Source organism: Taudactylus pleione, unplaced genomic scaffold, assembly GCF_031769625.1.
Source record: "Taudactylus pleione unplaced genomic scaffold, aTauple2 ptg000256l, whole genome shotgun sequence".
Taxonomy (NCBI): Eukaryota; Metazoa; Chordata; class Amphibia; order Anura; family Myobatrachidae; genus Taudactylus; species Taudactylus pleione.
Window position 1 is genome coordinate 22,167,053 of NW_028284658.1, and position 27,028 is coordinate 22,194,080.

Below are 27,028 nucleotides of genomic sequence, written 5' to 3' on the forward strand. Positions count from 1 at the left end.
AATACAATAAAACTAATTTATTACAAAGACAAAATGTTAGAAAAACAAAATCCAGTTGTAGCATCTCAGTTGATCAATGCCTTTATTCTGCAGCTTTTTCTTAGCACAAGGCTCTGAAAATAAAAAAAATATATAATTTATAATTTTCTTTAACAAAAATTGTTTACAATTCTGTATTTTAGTGTAGTTGTCTCAGTTCAGCAGCAAAATGAATACATTGACTTTTCGGAATCGAATGAAATACCGACGCCGGAAGCCTGAACGCTCTACATCCCGACTGGGGCTGGTAAGTACCCTAACCCTCCCCTGTCCCATACCCTCCCTTAGTGGTGCCTAACCCTAACCCCCTCTTCGTTAGGTATGGCGGCTGTCGGGATCTCAGCGTCTGGCTAAAGATAGGCGCTGGGATTTAGACGAGTATCTTTAGTCCCAAATCGGGCTTTCCGCTTCGGGATTCTGGCGGCAGGACGCCGGTAAGTTAACTACGTCCTGGCTTTTCACATGGGAAATAAAGCATGACATAACCATACAGGTAACATATGTGTGGTTACTATAGGCATACTGTTGTAGGCAAAACTGATATTCCTGTGAATGCAATGAATCCGCTGAGTGTCATCAGTGAGGCATAATGTACCTAGTGCCTGATTCAGAGCCACACACAATGCAGATGTTTACAAAGTTGAGCATTTATTGCAACTGCACATGCGTAAAATCTGAATACTCCTATTGCACATGTGTAAGGACATAGGTGCTGTTGTGAGAGGGACAGGTGTTCTTGGGAGGTGCAGCAGTGACAGTCTGGTCACATTATGCTGGTGACTGCACCTCGGGGAGATGCTGTTGGAAATAGCAGGGGCCAATCCGCCCCTGTGCAAAAGTATGGCAGTGGGGTCCGGTCCGTCCCTGACAACAAGCCCCTCTATCCCCAACCCAAGCTCCTGTACTGACGCCCCCTCCTCGCATGTGCCCCGGTTGCCCCACCCACGTTATGCCACGGCAAGGATGCTTACGTTGAAAAGGGACAAAACAGCTGCTTTGCCTCAAAAGCATTCCCTCTAAGCATGCAAGCACATCAGTGAATATATGCTATAAAGATCCCTATTATAAATTATCCCTATTTTAATAGCTTTTCAAGCTGCTGTAAAAGCTGCTCAGACCGAATGTCTAGACCGATGGGAGCCTCAGCAGGATCCTTGGGAATAAGATCTACATACTGTATACAAGAGTATGAGGGGAATTCAATTGAACCCGATGTGCTGTGGGCATCGCCACAATTCCTGGCTGCGCACATATCGGTCATATATGGTAGGGCCAACATTGCAAGTTTTCCCTCTCTCCTCTATGGGGAAAACCTGCGATGCCGGTCGGTGCAATGTGCCTTTCCAGTACGGCACATCACGCTGAAGTGAATTCCCCCCCTATATTTGTTTTTCTGAAAATAGTAAAACATTCAACTTACCTTTGATAGCCACACTCGCATAGATCTCAAACATCATCCTGGTAAAACAGGAAAAGAAAGCAATAAGCCAAATATAGGAGCATCACTAGTATCATGAGCTATCCATGATCGAATACTTTTGTACTACGTGACATGTCATTCTTGGTATGTTCCATATGAAAGTGTCTATCTTAGAGAATTCCAACCAGCGAGCAGTTCATGAGATTACATGGCAATTCAGACCCTGTGCTAACACAGGCAAAACTAGACATTTGATAATGGGTGGTCCCAGTTTCAATCCCTCACCATAACGAACATGTGTTACCTTGATCGTTTGCTCACAGCTATGTGCTATATACCGTCCTCAGCTCCTCTTCACAGTGAAGGCAGGCCGCGGGTGTGATGCGGCATCTCGTCACGGACTGTTTTCATTCAAAGTCCGCTGAGCAGCCTAAACATCAGGAGGCAGCGCTGCTCTGCACTTCCTCAGTTACACCGCTTTTATAACTAAATTCCGACTCTGACCCGGAGGTTGGAACAGGGCTCCAAACCGGATCAGACCCGGAATTTAGCCGGTGCCGACCCAGGATACTCCTGAATCGGAGCCGGGTCTGCAGTGACCCAGCTCTTCCGGCGTAAAAGTGGTTGCTTGGAGATGTCATCTCCAAGCGCCACTGAAGCCGGCCAATAGGCCGGCATGCGGCGCGCTCTGAGTCATCGTGACCTGGATTGCGCCGTTACACTGCAAGGTTTCATGGGTCATTCCCGTGATAAATTCTGCAAGTTACCTGGGTTGGATTGCTGGATCCTCTTTTACACCAAGGAGCTACCTGGGTTAACCCTGCAATAACCTTGGATGTAGCTCTGGTGTAAAATTGGTATAACAGAAGAAGCTACACAGTTAAAAAAAAATCTTTAAGAAAAAGCAGCGCCCGTGATTCTAATGGGTGGTCCGATGCACCCCCGGACCACCCCATAGTTTTGCCTATGTGTGCTAATCAGTTAAAGGGCTGAGTTGTTTTATATGTTTTATTTTATATATAAACATAAGCATCAATAACTTCCTTTAATAAGTGAAAATTTACTGATTTATGAGTGACATGAATTATTTATTTGTGTAACATACTTACATCTAAGTCATCCAGGTCATCCATGGCTGGTGGTTCTCCTTTATTCTGCACAGACTTGATTAGCTGAAGAAAATAAATATTAATATAAGACACATTGGGCTCATAGACCATCGCGACCATCGGGGTTTACGACGAGACCCTAGGGTAGGGTCTCACTTGTCGTAAGCCCCGGAGAGCTTCTGGCTCTGTCAGAGCCGGAAGCTCTCCACTGACATCACTAGTGATGTCAGTGGGGTCTCACCCAAACGGCAGGCGTTCCCATGGGAACGCCTCCGTTTGGGCTGCCACCCCCCGGCCCGCCTTCCAAACGGGGCGAGCTGTCAATCAACATTGACAGCTCGCCCCCTTTGCAAAGAGACCCGCTACGACCGCGCTGTTGGTCGTAGCGGGTCTCACGCATGCGCACGAAGGAGCCGGCTCCCTCGTGCGCATGCGCACTGGACAAACATCGAGGCGGCCGTGCGGTCGTAGAACGTATGGCCGCCTCTGAATGAAGCCATATATGTGTGAGAATATATAAATTTTTCCCATACACAGCAAATAAGCCCAACTTACTTACAACTCTGCATAAATCCCATTGTTTTAAAGCTGTTTGACTACCACCTATATTGTAATTTAATTACAGTCAATGAAAATATAGAGTGTAACTGTCTGTAGGATGGAGCTCTTTTATATCATACGTCATACTGTAATTTAACCATTTCATCAATGTAACATTGAAATAATGATTGTAGGTCTCTGGCTCTGGTAAGTACCAAACAATGCTGTGGATAGTTCCCATGGGCGGATCTATTTCTTGTAGGTTATTTGAAAGAAACCATCAGTTGCTTGTGAGAGTGGGCTAAGTGAGAATGGGATAATAAGGCTGCAGGCCACTGGGATGATTTTATTTTTAAAGGCCCTTTAGAATGTTCAGTTTGCAGGGACATGGTGGCACTTTCTAACGTGGCTAGAATACATACTGCCGTTCGCACCAGAAAACATGGTAGGAAGAAGTATGGTAATGACATCCCTGTGCATTGAGAGTAAGTCAGAGTAGCAGATAGTTTGCTTGCCAGAGCAGAAGTGGCAAACTTAAAAGCATGCATCTGTGACTTGCAGGCTGCATATAAAGCTATGGGTAGGTAAATAGAATTGCTGCTGGGCCACTTAGCATTCGCAGGTAGGATTATGCCCATGAGATAAATCTTTTGCAAGAATGACAACCAGTATGTGGCTAAGTAATTGCACAAAATATTTTCCTAGTTCTTGACCATAAATTACATAATATGACTTGCTGTATTTAATATGGTTTTATTATGACTCACATCCATGTAATGTTCAGTTAATGCCGCCTCTCCTTCTTCTTCAGTATCCCAATCTCTCCAGTTGTCGAAGTCTACAGCCAACCAGGCTGGCTACAGCCACAAGACAAGAGATCAATTACAAGACAGCATGCTGATACAAATTATAATATTTCTTGTAAATACATATAGGGTCAATTATCAAGCACACGTATATGATGTGTTTGTGAATATTTCCAATCCACAATGATGGTTATAGTACTGAATGATAATATATAGTATACAGGCATCTGATAAAGTACAACAATTTCTTTACCAGGCCTCGTTTTATCTATGGCCTGTGACTCGGAAGACAGAGGCTGAGATGCATCTTTTTCCATTCATATCAGTGCTCGAAGTCAAATCTGTGGTTTGATTCATCAAGAGGACCACTACTACTATTGTGGGCAATATATAGTGGGCACGACTACTGTGGGCAATGTATAGAGGGCACTTCTACTGTGGGCATTGCATAGGGGGCACTACTGTGAACATTGTACAATGAGCACTACTACTGTGTGGCATGTCGAAGCTGGATAATTGGCTGAGACTAGATCAGCTTAAAATTAGATTGAAACGACGCCATCTTGCGAATGGCCGCAAGACACCATCTTGAAAATGAGATCTGCAAGGCGCCATTTTGCGAATGGCCGCCCAGCACCATTTTAACTAAACTCACACTTAAGTACATATGGCGATGCTATTTTTAGCATCAGGCGATCGCATATTTTACCATACCACATACACACATTAATACACACAGGTGCACTGTTAACATGTCGCACATTAGCGAATGCATAATACCCCGCATGCGAACGCTGTTTATTAGCCTTGTGTGTACGCATCTGCCCCAAGTTAAACAGCGTCTTTTCCCAAACCCCTAATACTTACAAAATTCACACTCACATAAAAGGTTCTATAGCTTTAAAGTGTAAGATTCAATTTTTTTATTCATTTATTACAAATGCTGTGAAATAAAGGCTATTTGGTATCTAAGGTTTAATACATGATAAGTAAGCCGTGTTTGGTGTTATACTGATCTGCACTTTCTCAACAGCTTTCCGGTATCATCGGTGTGAAGATCGCAACATGCATTCTCAACTTATGGACCGTAGAAAGTTAAAGCACCAAAATGTACTTTGTAAAACCAACAGCCTAGATTTGCATGAGGCGGGAAAACCAGCTGTCGGAGGCTGGTCTGTGTCCATTTGAATCAACCTGTTAAATGTCCTGTAACAGAAGCACCATGATGGGGAACCAATGGGATTGAAACAAACCTCTCTACTGTATAGTCTATTTCTGTAAGGGTATAAATATGTGTGTTCTGACCCCAGTCTTCAGTCTTCATGCTGATGCTGTTGATGGAGGTTTCTTGATGATGCTGGAATCTGGTCCCAGAGCGCGTGCGTATGTATAACTGTATCTTGGGTCTGTATAATTTCTTTGTGCTAATTTGTACTTAGATCACAGCGTGTAACTATCTGTACTTTGCTTGAATAATACTTTGTGCTTTGGAAACACATGTTTAAGGTCTGAAGTCTTTATTTTACTGTATGGCTGCGTACGCAAATAGCGTCAATTTTAGAAGGTATAGGCAGGTTTTTAGAAGGTATAGGCAGGAGCGTATAGAGGTTTAAATTCAGCATCCTTAGTTGGGGGCTCGTAGAGTGAGGTCACTTACCTATTCACATGATAAACATACGGTTATCGATACCTCACAAAACGGTGGATAGTGACCACACGCAGTTCACCTGCAACCACTCGATGCTGAGAAATCGCTACCCGTTATCGTGTGAATCAGGGTACGCTGACTAGAATCCAGGGACAAGAAAGGAAAAAGTTTGTTTTCCTTTGTTGATAGAATTTCACGCTAAAAAAGAAAAAGGGTGCCACAGTATTGTGTATGCGGCTGAGTCACATTTTTGCGCACGCAGTAGAGACGCACTTTTGCGTATGCAGCTAAGGGTAAGTCATACGGTTGTGTAGTAGTCGTATTATTGTGTATGCGACTAGTCGCACAATAGCGTATACGTACTTCCGGTTGTGCTGCCATGTGTTTAAACAAAGCCGTTGAGTTAACATTATCAGTTGTTGCCAAAAACTGGGTTAACGTGTATTTTTCTGCGCAGGAAAAAAGTGTGTAACTGTGAGTACTTGTTTAGGGTGTAACACGGGACCTAAATGTTAAGGGTATTGTAGGACCCTTAAGTGCTAGGCGTAACGAACGGCCTAGTGACTCGGTAGCAGCTTACCGTTTACTTTACACAAGGAAGGTGTATGGGTTGTTATTTTTGTTAGGGTTCGGCTCCCAGCGTGATTATAGTATTCAGTAATCAATGTGTGTGATCTGTTAGGCTTATTTGAACACTATAATTGAACCGCATAGTTTTGGTTAGACTATGGGCACGATTCTATTCAACGCGATGTAAATAGCACCGGGAGATAGCTCCCGGAGCTATTCAATTCATTGCGATGTTAGGTCGGGGAAGTCTCGTTCTCGTGCTTTAAACAGGTTGTTTAGGTGCGATAACGGGCATTCCCCGGCCTAACTTCCCGGCGCGAGGCTATTTTCCAGGCGCGCAGGGCAGAAAACAGCCTCGCGCTGGGACTTTTGTCGGATTTCTTCTCTCATCCCTGGAAGGATGAGAGAAGAAATCATTAGTCGGACTTGGCAGCGCGGTGTATTGAATAGCTCCGGGAGCTCAGTCCCGGCGCTATTTACATCGCGTTGAATTGAATCGTGCCCAATGATTGTGAGCTGGTGAGAGGGTGGACGAAATCAACTGGAAAACAAAGGGTACTTTGCTGCCCCCTAGCAGTTGAAACGTAGTCAAAAAGGGATTGCTGAGTGGAATCGGCCTTTACTTCCATAGGTGAGTGGAGGCGTCTAGAGGTCCTCCATAGGGTTTGCGGATACACCCTTTTTATTGAAAAACATAGGAGTTGTCCCAAGATGGGAGCCACGCAAACAATACAAATATTAGACAATGATGTGCTGCTAATGGAAGCGCCGCTTGGATCGGCCCGTCGTATTATGCATACTAAGTACGGTGCTTATGCAATAAGGTATTGTTACGTATGGTTTAAGATAACGATGAAGAGTGTTAGGCCGTTTCCCAGAATTGGTAGTTTTGATAAAGATGTATTGAATAATGTCCGGGATCACATCAGTCTGATGCGTTCTCGAGTGAAAAAAGTAAAACATAACGAATGTTTAAAATTGTGGCAGCATGAAGGGGATGCGTGGCTTAAAAATGTGCAAGCGATGCAAACTAGCGTGGCAAACGCATTTCCAAAAAGTACACCCGCGGCGCTAAATTGCAATGCGTGCGAGCCTCAAAACGGCGTGCATGTGCAGCAAAGTAGCATTGCGGAAGGTACTGTCAGTAGTTCACGCGCACCACCACCATCTTATGTGGATGGGGGTGCAGGTACAGTTATTGAAAAAACGCATAAAAATGTAACAAGTAATTTGTACCCTCTCTTAAGTAACCATAAGGAAAATGTTTATGATGTGGATGATGAGCCTATTGTCATGTCTGCCATTTCCCATGCTGTGCACATGTTAGATGCGGCACCACGACAAGCACAAGTGGTGCCACCATCTCCATCAGTAACAGCACGGGAAGTGTTAACATCCTCTGCACCCGTAGAGGAAGTTGTTAATACTATACGTTGCAGCAACAGACTAAACCCCCAGCCAGGTAATAAGGTCAAAGGTAGCAGTGCGGCCGGTCTGCATCCAATCCGGACAATAACTATTCCGAATGGGAATGCGGATGCGAACGGAGTAGTGCCCACAAGGGATGTGGTAATGCATTATCCTTGGACAAGAGCAGAGCTAAATTCCATCATGAATGATTTCCCCGTTCCCAAAAAGGAACTAGCCAAATGTCAAAGATTTTTGAGAAATTTGGGTAGTTCTCACGAGCCAACCAATAAAGATTGGCGACTGGTGTTAAGGGCCTGTCTACCACGCAATATCGACGTGACAAAATTTATCACGGATTTTGTATTGGATGGTGACGTTCCCTTAACAGACCAAGTAAACCAAGGTAACATTTCCCGTATTATAACTCAATTGGGTGTATATTTTCCAGTAGTAGTTAACTGGAACAAAATTTTCACTATAAAACAAAAAGAGTGAATCTGCAGAAGAATATTGCGACCGGGCTCTGCAGGCTATCACCCAGTACACTGGGTTAGAAGATATTAAAGATAGCACTCACCTCAGGGGAATGATTGTCACTGTACTCATGGATGGCCTTAAAGAGAACCTAAAAACCCGGGTTCAGACCTCACAGCCTGGCTGGAGGGGAGTCACAATAGATACCCTCATAGAATCCGCCATACATGACATGACAAAAACATCTCAAAGAAGAGAGAGACCCAGAGCGAGAAACTAATGGCTGTCAGTATTCAAGCTCTAGAAGGAATGACGGTAACATCACAGCCAGCAGACACACCTGCACCCACACACACACCTGCACCTGAACAGTTACACGTCCTCACCAATCCCACACCACTGCAAACACAGCCCTACCCCACTTATCACACACAGCCACAAGTTCCATACTACCCACAAACTCCATACCCCCCACAATATCCTTTTCATCAATATCCTTACCCATACCCACCACCTTTCTCTCCTGCTCAACAAACACAACAATCCTTTCCACAAAAGTGTTTTAATTGCAACCAGCCAGGACATCTAAGTAAGAGCTGTATGGCAAAGAGGGTAGGACCCCCTAACCAAGGAGTACCTGGATATCCCCATAAAAGATATACACAGAGACCAGCAAATATCCAACAGGCACCAGCTCCAATTGTGGCCGTTAATGCTTTATTGGAGAGTGGGAGCCAGCGCTAGGGGTCAGGTCATACCTGTGGTCTACAGATTAATGGGGGGTACTAGGGACGAGCCAGTCATGATGGTTGATGTAGCTGATACTAAATATCCTTTTCTTGTAGACACAGGGGCGACCAGGTCAGTGATAAAATCTCCCGTTAATTTACAGGTAACCAACGAGACAGTACCAGCCATGGTCGTAACAGGTAAAGTGCAACATTATCCTTTAACAAAATCCACAGAGGTTACTCTTGGGCCGTTGCATACCAGGCATTCTTTTCCTCCTGGCAGCAGCTCCTACTAACCTACTGGGAAGGGATTTGTTATGTAAGATGGGATGTGTCATATATTGTACCCCTGATGGTGTATTTTTAGATATCCCAGATAAACTTGTGCGCGAGGTGAGGGATAATGTATCACTCTACAAGTTTAAATGAAAATCCAACTCAGGTAGATCAAATGCTATCCCAAATTCCAGATTCACTTTGGACCAAGGATGGACAGGACACTGGATTAATGGCAAACGTAGGCCCCGTAATGGTAAATTTAAAAGGCGGTAGGCAAGCTCCAAAAATTCCCCATTACCCACTAAAACAGGAGGTAGAATTAGGGGTTTATCCAATAATTGAGCGATTATCACAACAGGGAATTTTAGTTTGTACAGCTAGTGTAGCCAACAGTCCCATCTTTCCGGTGAAGAAGAGTGGTGGGAGGGGTTATAGGCTGTTACAAGACCTTAGAGGTGTTAATATGGTAGTAGAGAGCCAATTTCCCGTAGTGCCAAATCCAGCTGTCATTCTTATGCAAATCCTACCCAATGGAACCCATTTCACTGTCATTGACCTCTGTTCTGCTTTCTTCTCTGTGCCTCTTCATCCTGACTGTCAGTACCTATTTGCTTTCACATACAGGGGTGTACAATACACATGGACACGATTGCCCCAAGGTTTCATAGACAGCCCCAGTATCTTCTCCCAGGCCCTGCACGACTGTTTACAATATTTTCAACCTGCCAATGGGTCTGTTCTAATTCAATATGTGGACGATTTATTGCTATGTTCTGATTCGTTTATGTCATGTTTAAATGATACTAAACTTTTGTTGCTTCACCTCTCGCACACAGGACACAAGGTTGCTAAGGACAAATTACAGCCGTGCCCATCCAGAGTAAAATATTTGGGACACTGCCTAACTCAAGGGTTACGACATCTCACAAATGACAGAATCCAGGCCATACAGAACATGACACTGCCGCAGAACCAACAGCAAATTCATACCTTCTTGGGAATGTGTGGATACTGTAGAATGTGGATCCCAGGTTTTTCTATTTTGGCCTTGCCATTACAGGTCTCTTCCTCAAAGCCCGATCGTGTCATACACACAGAGGAATCAGAGCAGGCTTTCCTTAATCTTAAGGATAGTCTGACAAAAGCACCTGCATTGGGAATACCTGATTATGAAAAACCTTTTGATTTGTATTGTACGGAAGCCGATGGTTGTGCTGCAGGTGTCCTCACACAAAAACATGGTGATGCCATTAGGCCTGTAGCATACTACAGTGCCCAATTGGACACAGTGGCAAGATCACTCCCAACGTGTTTAAGAAGTGTGGCAGCAACAGCTCTATTGGTGAGTAAATGTGAGGACGTTGTATTGGGCCATGATATGATTGTCTATACTCCCCATGCTGTATCTGCTCTGCTGAACTCTGTCCAAACCAGACATGTTTCTTCAGCTAGGTTTACCAAATGGAAACTAGCTCTAATTGCACCTGCAAACATCACTGTTAAACGATGTAATACGCTGAACCCAGCAACATATTTACCGTATGTACAACATGATGTACAAAGTGTGGAAGGAGATGAGTTGCTGGCGGGAAGTGAGTTCAGCGGACATAATGATAGACACGATTGTATGGAATATCTGAATCAGACCTTTACTGCTAGACCTGACATACGTGACACACCTTTAGAGAATGTGGATGTGACATTTTACACAGATGGGAGTTGTCATAGACAAAGAGACACAGGTGAATTATGTACAGGTTATGCTGTTGTAAATGACACAGAAATCATAGAAGCTGAACCCCTTGGTCCTCCTCACTCAGCCCCGGTGGCAGAGTTAGTAGCACTAAAAAGAGCGTGTGAACTGGCAGCAGGCAAATCTGCTAACATTTACACTGACTTTAGGTATGTGTTCGGAGTGGTAAACGATTTCAGAGGTCTATGGTGTCTGAGACATTTTATGACAGCAGCAGGCACAACAGTTGCACATTCCAGACATATAAAACAATTACTAAAAGCAATCCAACTGCCCAAAACGGTGGCAGTAATTAAGTGTAAAGCCCATATATGTGAGGATGATCCGGTGTCACTGGGCTACAACAGAGCAGATGAAGCTGCGAAATGTGCAGCAGGGTTAAAAATGTTTTTACCAACGGAACAAGTTATGTCTTTTCAAACAATTGATATGTTGAAATTAATTGAGATACAAAATTTGTGTTCAATCCAGCAATAGTCAGTTTGGAAGTCCAAGGGATGTGGGCAAGAGTCCACCGGGCTCTGGAGGGACGGACAAGGTAAGCCAGTAGCCCCCAAGGCATATTACCCCAGCCTGGCTGAGGCAGTACACGGTCTGACTCATCTGGGAAAGCAAGGTATGTGCAAATTGGTGAGCTCCAGGTTTTTGTTCACAAGCAGAAAAGAGAGCAATGTCCTGTCTGACCTGCTTGAGGAAGAACATAGGGAAAGCGATCCCTACCGAACCATCCCACATTCCACCGACTGACGGACCTTTCCAGGTAATACAAATTGATTTCATCCAATTACCACCCTGCAGGAATCTCAAGTATGTATTAGTGTGCACAAACATGTTTTCCAATTGGGTTGAGGCCTACCCAGCGGCCACTAATACTGCTGCGTTTACTGCCAAGAAAATAGTACAGGAGTTTGCATGCAGATACGGATCCCTAAAATTATTGAGAGTGACAGGGGTACTCATTTCACAGGTGATGTTTTTCAAAATATGTGTAAACTGATGGGTATTAATAGTCGACTTCACACCCCCTATCGACCGCAGGCCAGCGCCAAGGTAGAGAGGATGAACGGGACTATTAAAAATAAGTTAAGTACAATCATGGCAGAGACTGGACTAGGATGGCCAGAAGCATTACTGTTGGTCCTACATAGTATAAGGACCACTCCCAGACCCCCTCTAAATCTGTCCCCCTTTGAAACACTGTTTGGTAGACAACCTCATTTGATTATAAGTCCACAGGAAGACTTGAAGGGTAACAACGAGGTAACTGTAAGGTATCTTATATCAATGAGTAAACAGTTAAAACAGCAACAGAAGAAACTGTTGTCCCATGATATGCCTGAAACTAACTGTCATGTTGAACCTGGAGAATATGTTATGATCAGAAATTTCTTGTGTTCAGGTTGTTTGACTGATCGGTGGGAAGGCCCGTACCAGGTGTTACTGACAAGTACCACATCCTTGAAGGTGGCTGAGAGAGATACCTGGGTCCATTCCACTCACTGCAAAAAGGTCAACCAACCGATGGAGAAACATGGCAGAGACAAGGCTGATAACGTGGACCTGTGGATCGCGAGCTTGTTCCGGGAGGATTGAAAGGTTGTAGTGAGATACCTGAACTAAAAGAAATTTGCAGGTCTTTGATGTGGCAATGGACTGGCCTGCTGTGTTCATTTTCATATTCTCTTACAGAGTTTTCACCATTCTGGTTGGTTCAGGAATGTCCGGTTTCTGTGACGGGGGACCGATAGAGGAGATGGTAGCTGATGGCAGTGCTTATGGAGTGGAATCAGAAGGAGTGCTATGCCAATCAGGGGAGTGTCTGACCAACCTTAGTACTGTTATTGTTAAGAGAGCTGCTATTCCGGATACTCGGGGACGGTGTGGAGGTTTATCGTCTGAAGATTCCTGTATTTGTGAGCTTTGTGGGTCCCTAGTTGATGAGAACTGTATCCAATGGTGCCAGCCTAAATATAACCCGTACTGGGGTGGGTATCCTTTAGAGGATTATCATAGCATGGTAGGCAAAGTATTAAACCAGACTGATTGTTGGGTGTGCTCACACATACCACAGGGTCAGCATAATGTAGGGTTGGTGCCATTTCCGCTGAATATTACAGAAATTTTAGAATTGCAAAAAGGGAAAACATTGGATGGAAAATTCCTCTCATCCAAACCACCTCATTTCAAACTCTATCAATTCCAAGTAGATAGATCACTTTTGTGCTTAAACATAACCAACCCCAATAAACCAGGGAGTTGGGAAGTGACAGGGAATAATCAGACAATGACCTTCTCACTGAGAGCTGATAATGAGTCTATGAATCATGATCTGTTACGCTCAATTAGATCTAATGGGAGACATTTTAGGTATCGGTATACATTTAGTTCCACCAAATAAATTATTGGTAAGGTACCAGATGGATATTGTGCTAAGATAATACAACCAGAAACTTGCATATGGAGGAACCTGAGATAGGATTATTTGCAAGGGAAATGTGTTTAATGATAATGATGCATACTATTCCTTATGTTCTCCCTGATAATGTATATTTTATATGTGGAAGAAAAGCGTATAAGTGGCTCTCCCCGAGTTCCAAAGGTTTGTGCTACCTGGGACGAGTAGTCCCAGAGGTTATGACCCTCACACATGTTGAAATGCTTGGTATTCATAATAACACACCATCACGATATCTTCACACGCAGTATGAACACAGAGGCAAAACAAATATGATACCTGGTGACGTGCATAAAGCCACTCAGTTAATTAGTGAGACAACTGGCTTTTAAGTTTTAGTAGCACTGGATTCCACCAGGATCGCTCGGGCTACATAAAATTTTAGATATATTCAGGATAATATCACCGAGATGTATGATGGCACCTTCAGGTATACAGGTAGGGTATTGCAAGAAAGAACTGGTGCAACACAGGCTAGTGTTAAATTATTTAACCGCTGTCACTGGAGGATACTGCGTAACTTTGGCCACCCAATTTGGAGTGAAGTGTTGCACCTATGTCACCAATGATACCAGCGACCCCAAGGAGGTGATAGACCGGAAGATGGATGACATTCTGCAGCTAAAATGGGAATTTCAGAAGAACCACAATGCTTCAGTGGCTGAAGTAGAGGAGAAGGTAGAGGAATGGCTTTCATGGTTGAACCCAGCGAAGTGGTTCTCAGGTCTAGGGGAGTGGGTCCAGGAAATGATCGCAAGCATAGTTAAACTCCTGATCCTCATACTGGTTGCCATCATACTAATTGGCATATGTGTCCGGTGTGTTCCTACTGTGGTGAAGTGTGGAAAATGTAAAGATAAGGTAAAACGAGAGAACGAAATTATGATGGTGGTCAGTAATGACAATATGAATACTGAGGTAAATATAGAACTGCATTACAACCCTGAACTAGGTAATACCATCATATAATGTATTATATTTAAACATGCACAAAATGTATTATAAAAATGTTATTTAAAAAAAAAAAAACACCTCAAATAATGTAAGTCCCTATTCCCCCTCAAGACTGCCTTTATAGGATTGATGCAGCCCCACATCATTCCCATGATCTTCCAAGATCCGCGGTTTGTGTATAATGGTAGTTTTATGTCCCCTCCCAGAGACACATTATTGATGGATTAAGAATCACCTTGTGCCATCCCATAATAAGATTAAATAATATATATAAATGTAAGCCTAAATTAAATTTTAAAATCAGGGTGTGATAGCATGTTGTTCGCTATCAAAGGGTGGACTGTCGAAGCTGGATAATTCACTGAGACAAGATCAGCTTAAAATTAGATCGAAACACCCCATATTGCGAATGGCTGCAAGACACCATCTTGAAAATGAGATCTGCAAGATGCCATTTTGTGAATGGCCGCCCGGCGCCATTTTAACTAAACTCACACTTAAGTACATATGGCGATGCTATTTTTAGCATCAGGCGATTGCATATTTTAATATACCACATTCACACATTAATACACACAGTTGCGCTGTTAAAATGTCGCACATTAGCGAATGCATAATACCCCGCATGCAAACGCTGTTTATTAGCTTTGTGCGTACACATCTGCCCCAAGGTTAACCAGCATCTTTTCCCAAACCCCTAATACTTACACAATGCACACTCACATAAAAGGTTCCATAGCTTTAAAGTGTAAGATTCAAGTTTTATTCATTTAGTACAAATGCTGTGAAATAAAGGCTATTTGGTATCTAAGGTTTAATACATGATAAGTAAGCCGTGTTTGGTGTTATACTGATCTGCACTTTCTCAACAGCTTTCCAGTATCATCGGTGTGAAGATCGCAACATGCATTCTCAACTTATGGACCGTAGAAAGTTAAAGCACCAAAATGTACTTTGTAAAACCAACAGCCTAGATTTGCATGAGGCGGGAAAACGGAGATAACCAGCTGTCGGAGACTGGTCTGTGTCCATTTGAATCAACCTGTTAAATGTCCTGTAACAGAAGCACCGTGATGGGGAACCAATGGGATCGCAATGAACCTCTCTATTGTATAGTCTATTTCTGTAAGGGTATAAATATGTGTGTTCTGACCCCAGTCTTCAGTCTTCATGCTGATGCTGTTGATGGAGGTTTCTTGTTGATGCCGGAATCTGGTCCCAGTGCACGTGCGTATGTATAACTGTATCTTGGGTCTGTATAATTTCTTTGTGCTAATTTGTACTTAGATCACAGCGTGTAACTATCTGTACTTTGCTTGAATAATACTTTGTGCTTTGGAAACACATGTTTAAGGTCTGAAGTCTTTATTTTACTGTATGGCTGCGTACGCAAATAGCGTCAATTTTAGAAGGTATAGGCAGGTTTTTAGAAGGTATAGGCAGGAGCGTATAGAGGTTTAAATTCAGTATCCTTAGGCATAATGTGAATAAGGGGTACTACGGTGTGGTACACTAAACTGAGGAGAAAGGAGCACGCTGCTTTTGAATGGTCACGCCCATTTCCCTGCCACCCACTGAAGGCACATGCATAGGTACAACGTTATATTTTCCATACACCTACTTCAAAATTCCCACTTCGACCACTGATTCATATTATATAAACCAACATTTTTGTTTCTCTTTTGATCAGCAACGAAAAATTGTGAAAATAGACAAATCCAAATACATCAAATTCAGTAAATAAAGATCCTTGGTAGTCGTATAGTAATATGCTATCTAGAGAACTGAAATATCATATATCACCTTGTTATTTTCCTTGGTCAGCCTCGGCCAGGCCACCTTCTCCTTCAGCTTTCTCAGGAAACAAGTAATTGACCGTTCTGAACGCTTTTCTCTGGAATCCTGAACATAGAAAGTTCATCATTAAACATAAAAAAACCAGAGTAACTTACAAACCACAAATACTGCTGATTATCAATGCTTCATTATGTGTGCAAGTGCACCTATCCATCTGTATAGTACACATGAAGGTGTACCCCCAATTCTCAGACCCGGGACACAGCCCTGTAAAAATAATCTGCGGGTTGGCAGAAAATGTGCATGTGATTAGTTTCTAAGTTTTTTGACTCCTGGGAGAGTTACATCTCCATCCTACTAATGGATTTCCAGAGTCAAATTAAACAATCACTTCATAACACAGAGTGGTATGAAACAAGAATACTCTTGGGTGACCGTCCCATATTACTAGCGTACTAGCTCTTCCTTGTTAGGTTATCTATTGATATTGGGTTCTTCTTGGCTCTCCTCGTCTCTAGGTTCTAGATGGAATATATATCCAGGATATCAGCTGGGCTATGGTATATCCGCCTATGTCTTTAGGAGGACTGTCATTTTATTTATTTTCTTATACAGTATATATGTACCAATCTGTAATTTTGTATTTTATTGTGTGAGATTGCGGACGCATATGTGTATACATCTATATATCCTTTATTGTATTGTATCATGATTGACTTCTGTAAATTGATGTGATGCTTAAATTAAAATATAAAAAAAAAAAAAAGCAAATGTGCATGCTGGAAACACAAATGTACAAAGTCCAAGCCACTACCACTTTAGAACCAACTTTTTATTCATGTCAGAACATCTTCCATCTAGAAATGCTGTTTCTCGTACGTGATAGAAGATGCTAAATGTGCCGTATTACATGTATAAGGAATCTGCCCATCTCTGGCACTGCTACAGTGGTGGAGAGGTGAAGTAGGGAAACCTCTGTAAGTGCAGCCTCTCCACACCTGTATCTCATGAGCACAATCTTATCTAGCAAAGTAAAATACCTTGTTTTGTCCACTTGAGTGCATGTCTAGATGCACTCATACACCCATTTCATTCTCAAGAAGGAATGCCCCCAGTCCGCCTAACTCTTCCTATCAATGATTGCATTCATATGCAGGGTATGCAATCGGGAAGCCGACTGCCTAAATACCAGCAGCCGGCTTCCCGACTGTCATATCCCGGCAAGGGTGAAATGCCGGGCGTCTAGATGTAGACGCCCGGCATTTCCCAGATGCCGGGAGACCGGCGCCCGGCATCTCGATCGTAGTGATGCCGGGCGCCGCGAGCAGACAGCCGCGGGGGGAGGGTTAGGTTTAGGGCTCCCGGGGGGGATTTAGGATTAGGCACCCCCCCAGGAGGGTTAGGGTTAGGCTAGGGGGAGGGAGGGTTAAGGTTAGGCACCCCGGGGGGGACTTAGGGTTAGGCACCCCCCCCCCCCCCGGGGGACTTAGGTTTAGGCAGCGGGGAAGGGGGTGGTTAGGGTTAGGCACTTAGAGGGGGGATTAGGGTTAGGCACTTTGGGGGGAGGTTAGGGTTAGGCACCCCTAAGGAGGGTTAGGATTAGGGGGGTTAGATTAGACAATACTTACCTATGCACGATCAGGATTTCCAGCGCTGTCGGGCTTCCGCTGCCGGGATCTCTGCTGATGTCGGGCTGCCGCTGCCGGGAATCGAACCGTGCAGCCGGCGGTATTTAATACCAATTCCATATGCAGCACTGCAGATTCCACCATGTGCAAGTGCCCAAAGTGGCTGTGTGTAGGGTTACCATCCATCCGGTATAAAGGAGAAATGTACTAAGCTCTAGAGAGTGATAAAGTGGAGAGAGATAAAGTACCAGCCAAACAACTCCTAATTGCCATGTTACAGGCTGTGTTTGAAAAATGACAGGAGCTGGTTGGTTGGTAGTTTATCTCTCTCCACTTTATCACTCTCCAAGGCTTATTACATATGCACATTAGTCCAGACAACCTGGAAATTCACCAGACTGAACCAAGTCAGACTCCCCGCCGGGAGCGACAGTGAGCTTAAGGACTTGCTAGTCTTGCAAAACTCTGACCACCATTGCCACACCGATCAGCAGGTGGTACACGCCGCACCCTTCCACAGTCACTTCCCTGACCTGTACAGAGAATGAGTGAGATTATGGGGTGTATTTACTAATGTTTGCTTTGGTTTGATTTGATTTTTGGATTTGGAGATGTACTAAAGGCAAAATTGAAATCGAACATTGGAAAAACATCTGTACTTTTGCATAGCCCAACACACAAATCCCTTATTTACTAATATTCGATTTGAAGTCGAACAGATATCATACTTCAAATCCCCAAATGAATAGACTTGCTTCATGCATTAGTTTTCAGCATGAGCAGGTCTAATTGACACAGATGCATGCACAGATCAGTGAGATTCGTGCATGCACCTGTGTTTAAATTACTTGGAAAGAGCTAAATAAAAAAATAAAATATTGATGTGTGGTCCTCCCCTAAAAGCACAACCAGCCCCGGACTTTTCAGAGCCAGTCCTGGTTGTGAAAATAAAGGGGACAAAAGATGTAGGGGTCCCCTGTATTTTGCACAACCAGCACTGGGCTAAACAAGCCGGTCCTGGTTTTGGAAATACAGGGGACAAAATGAATAGGGGTCCCCTGTATTTGCCATAACCAGCACCGGATTCTTTCTAGCTGGGGGTAATGCCAAAGCCAGGGGCACCCTATCACCGGGTTCCTCAGCCACAGCATTATGCCTGACCACTAGTCAGGCTGGGGATCCCTAGGGAGGTGGGGAACCCCCAAATAAAAGGGTCTCCCTCTCCAGGTACCCACCCAGAAATGACAGCAGACTGTCAATCACTGACAGTCTTCTGCCGGACTGTGTGCAGGATCGCAGACCTGATGGCTGTGCTGTTGTTTTACAATGTTGCGGTTTGTAAATTAGCCATACTATGTACTAATTTTTCTATCAAGTACTCAGCAGTAGCACCTGGTTACACTTAACACATAAGTAATGTCTACTCACCTTAGGTTGTACACTGTCATACAACTCAATTTCGTTGTACATTTGAATATTGTCTTCATTTAAACAGCTGCACAGGAAAATAAAATATATTGTTATTGTATTCATGTGTTTCAAAATCATCATTTTATCCAAGGGAACTTTTTCTTTAAGGTAATAGTGGCCCAGGCATCCAAACTGGAAACTAACATGATAGAGTGAATCAATTTGCTAAGCAGTAAGTTTTGATCCAGACTAGTCCCACAAAATGTGTTTAAAAAATAAATAAATTAATAAGTATAAAGATTAAATGAAGATTATGGGAATAAATATTTTAATTGCACCCAGTTTTAATGGGATATGCAATGTGTCTCAATGCATACAACACTGCAACAATATGTGGTACAAACGTAAAAGATAAGGACCAAAACAAAACTTAATTGTTAACCACATTGTATTGGACAATGGAATAAATGATGGTGGGTGGCATGGATGGTGGCATGCCCATGTCAATGTGGGGGTTTGACAGCACCCGGAGCTACCTAGTGTTTCTCAAGCACTAACAGCACGTACACCCCTCCTATCCAAATAACCCATTGGTTTGCGCATGTACTAATATCAGATGGATGCGGCGCTGTTTACTGCTGCTCTGCAGAACAGCAGTGAACAGGACATGCCTCTTAAACATTCTATACACAGGAAAAAGGTGTCCTGTGGATTGAAACCCTCAAACCAGACTGTCTAATTTAATTCAAGACAGCGAGGAGTTATGCATAAAAGAGGGATGGACTTAGCAACATCCGACAATTTAAGTCAAGACAGCGAGGAGTTATGCATAAAAGAGGGATGGACTTAGCAACATCCGACAATTTAAGTCAAGACAGCGAGGAGTTATGCATAAAAGAGGGATGGACTTAGCAGCATCAGACAATTTAAGTCAAGACAGCGAGAAGTTATGCATAAAAGAGGGATGGACTTAGCAGCATCCGGCACGCAGGTGGTGAACCTCAGACTTGATTCCCTAATACAGGTGCTGGTGTACTCTGGATGCAAGGTTGTACGAACGAGGCGCATAAACGTAGTTGACAAGCCAGGTCAGAACCAGACAACCAAGAAGGTACCAGGAATCAGTATCAATATCAGGAAAGAAGCCAATCGCAGTACCAGGGAGAAGACTGAATCGGGTCACGGACAAGCCAAAGTCAGGAACGAGCAGGAACAATCACGGATAGAGGAGTGCTGGAGTAAGGTTGGGAGCCTATACTCTGGCTCCAGAGTATCCTCAGGAACCTCCTTATGTAGGAGGAGGCTAGAGTTTTGGCATCCATGTGATGTCATCCCCTGGTGCACCTGGCCCTTTAAGAGTATATCTGAGCAGCCCACGTGGCCCTATAGAAGCTGCTCGCTGGAAAGCAATAAGCCGCCGAGACTGCACACATCATGTCCCGGGCGGCTGCAGAGCAAAGGACCTGGCAGAATGTTGAAGAAGTGGGCGCCAGGAGCCTCCCGCCCTCTTGCCCATAGACCACCAGCGCTGCCAGACTCAGTAGGTAGATGCTGGGATCTATCATGCTGTGATAACCACTGCATACAGCCTTGTAAGGGAATAATTAACCAATGCATACAACAGAAGATGTTTTGTCAAATTTGACTAAACTAAAGTCTATTAAAGGCTATTAATACTGCTGGTTCTGGCATGCAGAACCAGATGAAGAATCAAATTACTTCACCACATTTTGTACTCCTATTGGACTATACTGGTGCCAAAAGTTATGGGATAGATGCCTAGTATCGTGTATGACCCCCTCTAGCCCGGCGAAGTGCAGCAACTCGACGTGGCATTGATTCCACAAGTGGAAGAAAGACCATTTTTTAGAGAGATGTTGACCCATGCCATCTGGATAGCTTCCCACAGCTCCCTAATATTTGTAGGTGCTGGATCTTGGGTGCAAATGGACCTCTCCACTACATCCCATAAATGCTCGATTAGGTTCATGATGGATGAACGTGGTGGCCATGCCATTCGTCAGATCTCTCAAGGATGCTCCTCGAACCCATTCTGGACAACATGGGACTGATGACATGGTGTATTATCCTGCTGGAATATTCCATCGTTGTGGGGTACATGAAGTCCATGAAGGGCTGCAAATGCTCATCAAGCAATGCAAAGTAGTGGTTACCGGTCAATGACATGTTCAGACGGACCAGCAGATCCAACCGATGCCATGTGAACACACCCCAAACTATTATGGAACCACCACCAGCCTGCACAGTGCCTTGTTGACAACTGAGGTCCATGGGGTCTGTGCCACACCCGAACCCTACCACAGCTCAAAACAACAGGAACAGTGACTCATCTGACCACGCAGCATGTTGCCAGTCCTCCAGGGTCCAATTAGCGATGTCACAAGCCCAGCTGTGTCCAGTGTACTGTTAACAGGGGCACTCTGGTGAGTCTTCTGTTCCCATATCCCATGGAAGCTAAAGACCACTGCACTGACCTGCTGGATGTTCATCTGGTACCTCCTGCATTGAATGTGGATGTAATATGAGCCAGTACTGCTTGTCTGTTATCATGGACAATTCTGGCCAGATGCTGCTGGTCACTATCATTAAACACCCATGGTTGGCTACTGCGCTGTCCACGGTGGGTGGTAATGCTCTCCATGAGGTATTCCCGGTAAACACATGACACTGTAGATCAAGGAATGTTGAATGTCCACACAACTTCAAAAATGGAATGTCCCATCCGTCGAGCACCCACTATCATGCCTCATTCAAACTCTGATAATTCATGTCGCCTTGCCAAGAGCAGCCTAGCTGGTGTTCAAACTGACTTTTGAGATGTCAGTTTACAACTGATGCACGTCTGGGCTTGTCCAAGACGTTGCAGTAGGTTGACGCCACCTACCATTGCCTTTACATTGACTTTTGGCACTTCAGTCTATATATGGACTACAATGTCTGTGGACTTAAAACCAGTACCAGAGGTCTTTATGGAAGCACATTCTATATACTTTCTAATATTTTGCACTTGTCATTCGCTGGGTCACTAGCTATTGTGTCTTTCTCTCTCACCCTTTTCTCCTATCCCACCTATTCTTTCTTTTTTCCTTTGGCCCTACTCTAATTTTTTATTTCAGTTATTTATTCTCCCTTTTATCAGTTACTCATAACCGCCTCCTCTCTGGTTGCACATCATCCACTGATATGGCCTAATTATTCACCAATGCACCTTTATATAGTCTAAAGAGTGTCAGAAGTTGAGCATCAGGCCTCCTATTCTAGATATCATTGACGTGCGGGTGATCTCAAGCAGCAAAGAAGCAGACATACCAGTCTGCCTATACTAGATTACAAAAACTCATCAGCTGTCCAGCACAGAGAATCATAAGTAGACTAACAAGGACACTGTGACCAACCACAATATCTTCTAAGTCCAAAACATTTAAGTAACTTCAGAGCCAAACAAAAGGCTTACTACAGTACTACATCTCCAGAAGGTCTATCAATCCTTGATAGAACTGATACTTGATTCCAAACAATGGACAAATACAGCAAACCATGGGAAAAAGGGGAAAAAATTAGGAAATCGTTCCTATTATTTTGTTATGGATGAAGGGCAGCATCTGAGGAAAAACAGGATAATTTTGGCCTTGACAACAGGCATGGTGCCAGTCCAATAGATGTAACCACAACAGCGGGTACGCCAGCAGACAGGGCATGTGAAGCTGAACAATTGCATGGGGATCAAGGCAATAGACTGGTCACGTTGCATTACACAAGAAAGGTGTTAAACACCATACGTATCAAGATTGAGTAGAGTTATCCCAAAAGCTGGCTCACCTAAATTATTATGTTTGCTTTATCACAAATTGTACTTGCTCATGTAATACAGAATACATTTGGCTTGTTATTACTGTATATTGTCAAGAAAGAGAAAGTGTGAAGCAATATGTGATATTCTTCATATAGCCACTAGATGCCTCACTAGTTTAGACAAAGTGGGGCCTATCTAGTTTTAAAAACGTTTAATTTCTTTCAGTTACAGACAGTTCTGGTACTGTGTTTTACAGCCCAGTACCGGAAGTCAGAATTATATCCTACAGATACCCTGATCCACATCTGACGGCATTATATGTTAATTAAGTCTTGTTGGATGGCAGTAAACACTATTATAGGAAAATGACGTGATGAGATGCCATGTTTTCTGGCATTTACGTATGAATTCTCTCCCAGCCTCTATGCAGCTAAGGCATTGATTCATCAGTATTTTTTTAAGACTAATATCTCCACCATTCATCAAACACTGGATTTGTAAAGGGACTGAGACCAGGTAATTGGAAGAATGACAGCTGCAAACAAAAACAGTTTTTTCCAGTTGTGTGTTTATTGACTTTCTGGGGGATAAACAAGTGCTTTGTATCCTATTATTTTGGCACCTACAGTAGTTCATATGGTGGTTAAGAAGCAGAGCCCTCCTTTTCCAGCTAACCACTGTGAAGATTAATTGAACAACAATTATTTCAAAATGGTAAATTAGAAACTTGTGTGAATGTATGAATATGTTTTAGAAGGACAGATGTTTTTAAATTATACGAGTTACCCTGACAATTTTTCTTTAAAGTTGCTTCCTTGTATTAACCGTGTAAGCTAAAATAAATAATATACTGTACGTGTCTAAATAATATACTGTGCGTGTCTAAATAATATACTGTGCGTGTCTAAATAATATACTGTGCGTGTCTTCTCCTTACAAGGAAGTCTAAGGTTACATTTACAAAGCACAAGTCATTTCTTTGTAAAGTTATAGAACGCTTCTAAATCTGGGTATACACCATATGACGGTGCATTTCGGCAAGTGATGTACCGATACATCACACGCGCCATTCACACTGCACTATCCATCGTACGACAGTGCAATGGATCGTTACGTGCTGCATGTAATAGCACCATGTCGGTCATTGAATCATCCCATCTGCCGTGCAGAACAGCAGATGGGACGATGATGAAACATGGCCGGGAGCAGCCACACTTTATGGCAGCCCGAACTCACACAAAAGTGCTCGCAGCCCCTTAGGGCTCCAAGCGAAATTGTGCAAATTTGAGCTGGGATCGGGCCGTGAAGGGTGCAAGTTCAGGTGCCGTTGCCGGCATTTTAACGCCATGGCAACGGCAACTCCCACCCTTCGCGGACAATTGGATTGACCCCTAAACATCTTAAAGTGGATATTTTCCACCACACCATTATTCCACTATGCATTGGACAAGTTTGTATTTGCAACAATATTTGCTTTTATTGTATGATATTATTTGATAATAGTAAATTATTATCAAATAAAGTAAATTAAAAATATAAAGAATTATGAATGATGTGTGTGCTTCATGTGATTGTAGTTGCATAAGGCAAAGGCCCTCATTCAGAGCCATACGCTCTGAGCAGAGCGCACGCTCTGAATGAGGGCCGGGCTCCATTTTCATGGAGCGTCCTCCTGGACGCTCGTATAGCTGTGGGTCACCACCCACAGGCTATACGAGCGTGCTTTGTGATGGCCGCGATGGTCGAGACCATCGCGACCATCGAAATTGCGAGCCGGAGCCTGCGGTTGAGGTTTTCAACCGCAAGCTCCGGAGTGATTTTGGCTCTATCAGAGCCAAAATCACTCCCACTGACATCACTAGTGATGTCAGTGGGCCGGCTTCTGACGGGAGGCGTTCCCGTGGGAACGCCCCCGTCAGGGAGGCACGCCCCCGACACGCCCACCAAAGGGGGCGTGCTGTCAATCAACATTGACAGCACGCCCCCTTTGATCGGACACAACGAGCGAAGGACTTTCCTTCGCTCGTCGCGTCTGCCGCATGCGCACGACGGAGCTCCCTCCATCGTGCGCATGCTCAGTCCATAACATCGACCCACTTGCAAGCGGACAGCCGCTCGCGAGTGGGTCTGAATCAGGCCCAAAGTCACTAGTTTAGCCATAGTCTGAGGCGACATACACATAATATCACCCAACCTTATCTCCACTATATCTGACTGCTGTTTTCTTTTTTTCTTATAGAAATCAGGAGTTACCCCTCTGTGTGTGAGAACTCCTTCTACACTCCACTTGTAACCCTCTTCAATACTCCCGGCATCACCCTTTCTGTACTATTTACACAGTGCCTGCTCTGCAAACCCTTAGCAGCCATTGAGTAATCAGCGCTTAAAAACCTTCAGCACTATAACAAACAGCCCGAGGCACAGTACAAAATACTCATTAGTAGGTCACATGCCTCGATTTTCACCAAAGTCCATAGGTTCGAGGAGCACAAAGATGATATTAGTGGAGGGTGCTTCATCGATAACTTCCATTGTGTAACCAGATAAAGCTAATTGCTAATTGATTAATGTAGATTGAATGCAGATTTACCCCAATAATACATTTTACACTCACCTGAAAATGACCTTATTTTTCTCTATATCCATTTTAACATCCCGACTGTTCTCAACACAGAATTCCATATAGACATACTTCGACCGGTCATACCAAAGGACTTTTGCATGTTGTCTTAAAACAAGATCCAGAACAATAAGGAAAGTTAGAATGTCAGAATAAGAGCATTTTCCAGTGGTTTCTTTAAATTAACATTCTATGAAACTTAAATGGTCAGAAAAAGTGACAAAAAAAACTCTCATTGTTATTGAATTATTAAAGAATTGACAAGTGTGTGGATGACAATCCAGTACAATCAAATGTAGATGGTAAAATTGATTAATAATACAATCAGATTAGGTGCAAAATGTTATATATCACAAAGTTTTTGATTTACAAAATGTGATGTTTCGCCTGCCTTACAGCTGTTTCATTAATATCCCCCATCATAACAATCCCAGTGGTGGTACTAATTATTGTAAATTATAGATCAGTTGCCTTGCATTATGGCACAATGCTTTTTGTAAAAAAAATAAAATAATAATTTATATATATATCCACATACTCTTTTTTCATTGGAAACCCTACTTTCTAAAATTAGAAGGAAAACAAATGCTGTGCAAGTGATGACTCCCTAAACGCTGTGGAACGAATCCTGGTCTCCCAGCCTAGCTTAACACAACTATATATAAAATCTAGCACTAACTGCAGAAAAGTGCAAGCAAGCAATTTAACATTGAATGTGTTTATATATTGCCATCTTTAATCAACGTACCTCATGATAGTCCTGTGAAATCAACGTAATATGTTACCAGAGGCTGGTGTAGCTATAGTGGCAGAGGAGACTGCAAGCACTACACGGCTCCCAAGACCACAACCAAAAGTTAATCAGAAGCCTTACTATTTTTAGGAACAGCTGCTGGCTGTACCCCTCCTCCCCCTTGACACTAGAGTGATCTTTCACAGATTCAAAAAGACTTGTGCTTTCTAGAGGGTTCCCCATGCAGGGACATCTGCAATAATAAATTGATAATCACTTATAGCAAATTAAATAGGTTTAGATTTCCATATAATGACAGGGGTCAGATATATTCAATAATAAGTTGTGTAAATCACATACATCTGAAATAAGGTTTTCACCATGGAAGGACCTTAATTTATTGTGTGTACATGCCCTTCTTTAGTATATTCAATGAACACATAACTGATGTGCTTTAATCACAATTGCCACTGATGCAAGTCGAAGCCGAGGCACATTCACATCTCCAAGTAATTATACAAAATTTAAAATGCTGCACATAAGTTTCAACAGGGATAGAGGTCAGTACCTGCTCAGCAAAGTGGTCAGCCGGCAAACATTGCTTGTGATTGGTAGAGATTTTCCCACTCAATTCTATGGACAAAGGGTCTGATTCATTATGGATCGCAACTGCAATTGCAATAGCGATTACGTACGCAGTCTCACTGCGATAGTATGCTAATCCACTCCGATCGCTATGCCGTTGCAGCACTACATAAGGACGCCCACTTTACCTTACACACATCCATAATCCTTAGCAAGACTACAAAACCATCGGTAACATCGAGTACCATTGCAG

The 27,028-nt window shown here is 43.3% G+C and overlaps 1 protein-coding gene across 1 annotated transcript; it reads right to left on the bottom strand.

Moving 5' to 3' along the window:
* PTGES3L (prostaglandin E synthase 3 like) lies at positions 1-26,296 on the bottom strand. The gene is made up of 8 exons (XM_088480736.1): positions 26,206-26,296; positions 25,452-25,565; positions 19,042-19,108; positions 15,992-16,090; positions 3,876-3,965; positions 2,569-2,631; positions 1,460-1,497; positions 1-113 (listed from the first exon to the last, which is right to left on the bottom strand). Exons 1-7 carry the CDS (start codon positions 26,208-26,210, stop codon positions 1,486-1,488), a joined length of 450 nt encoding a protein of 149 aa, XP_088336862.1. The 5' UTR covers positions 26,211-26,296; the 3' UTR covers positions 1-113; positions 1,460-1,485.
* Positions 26,297-27,028: the final 732 nt, after the last annotated feature.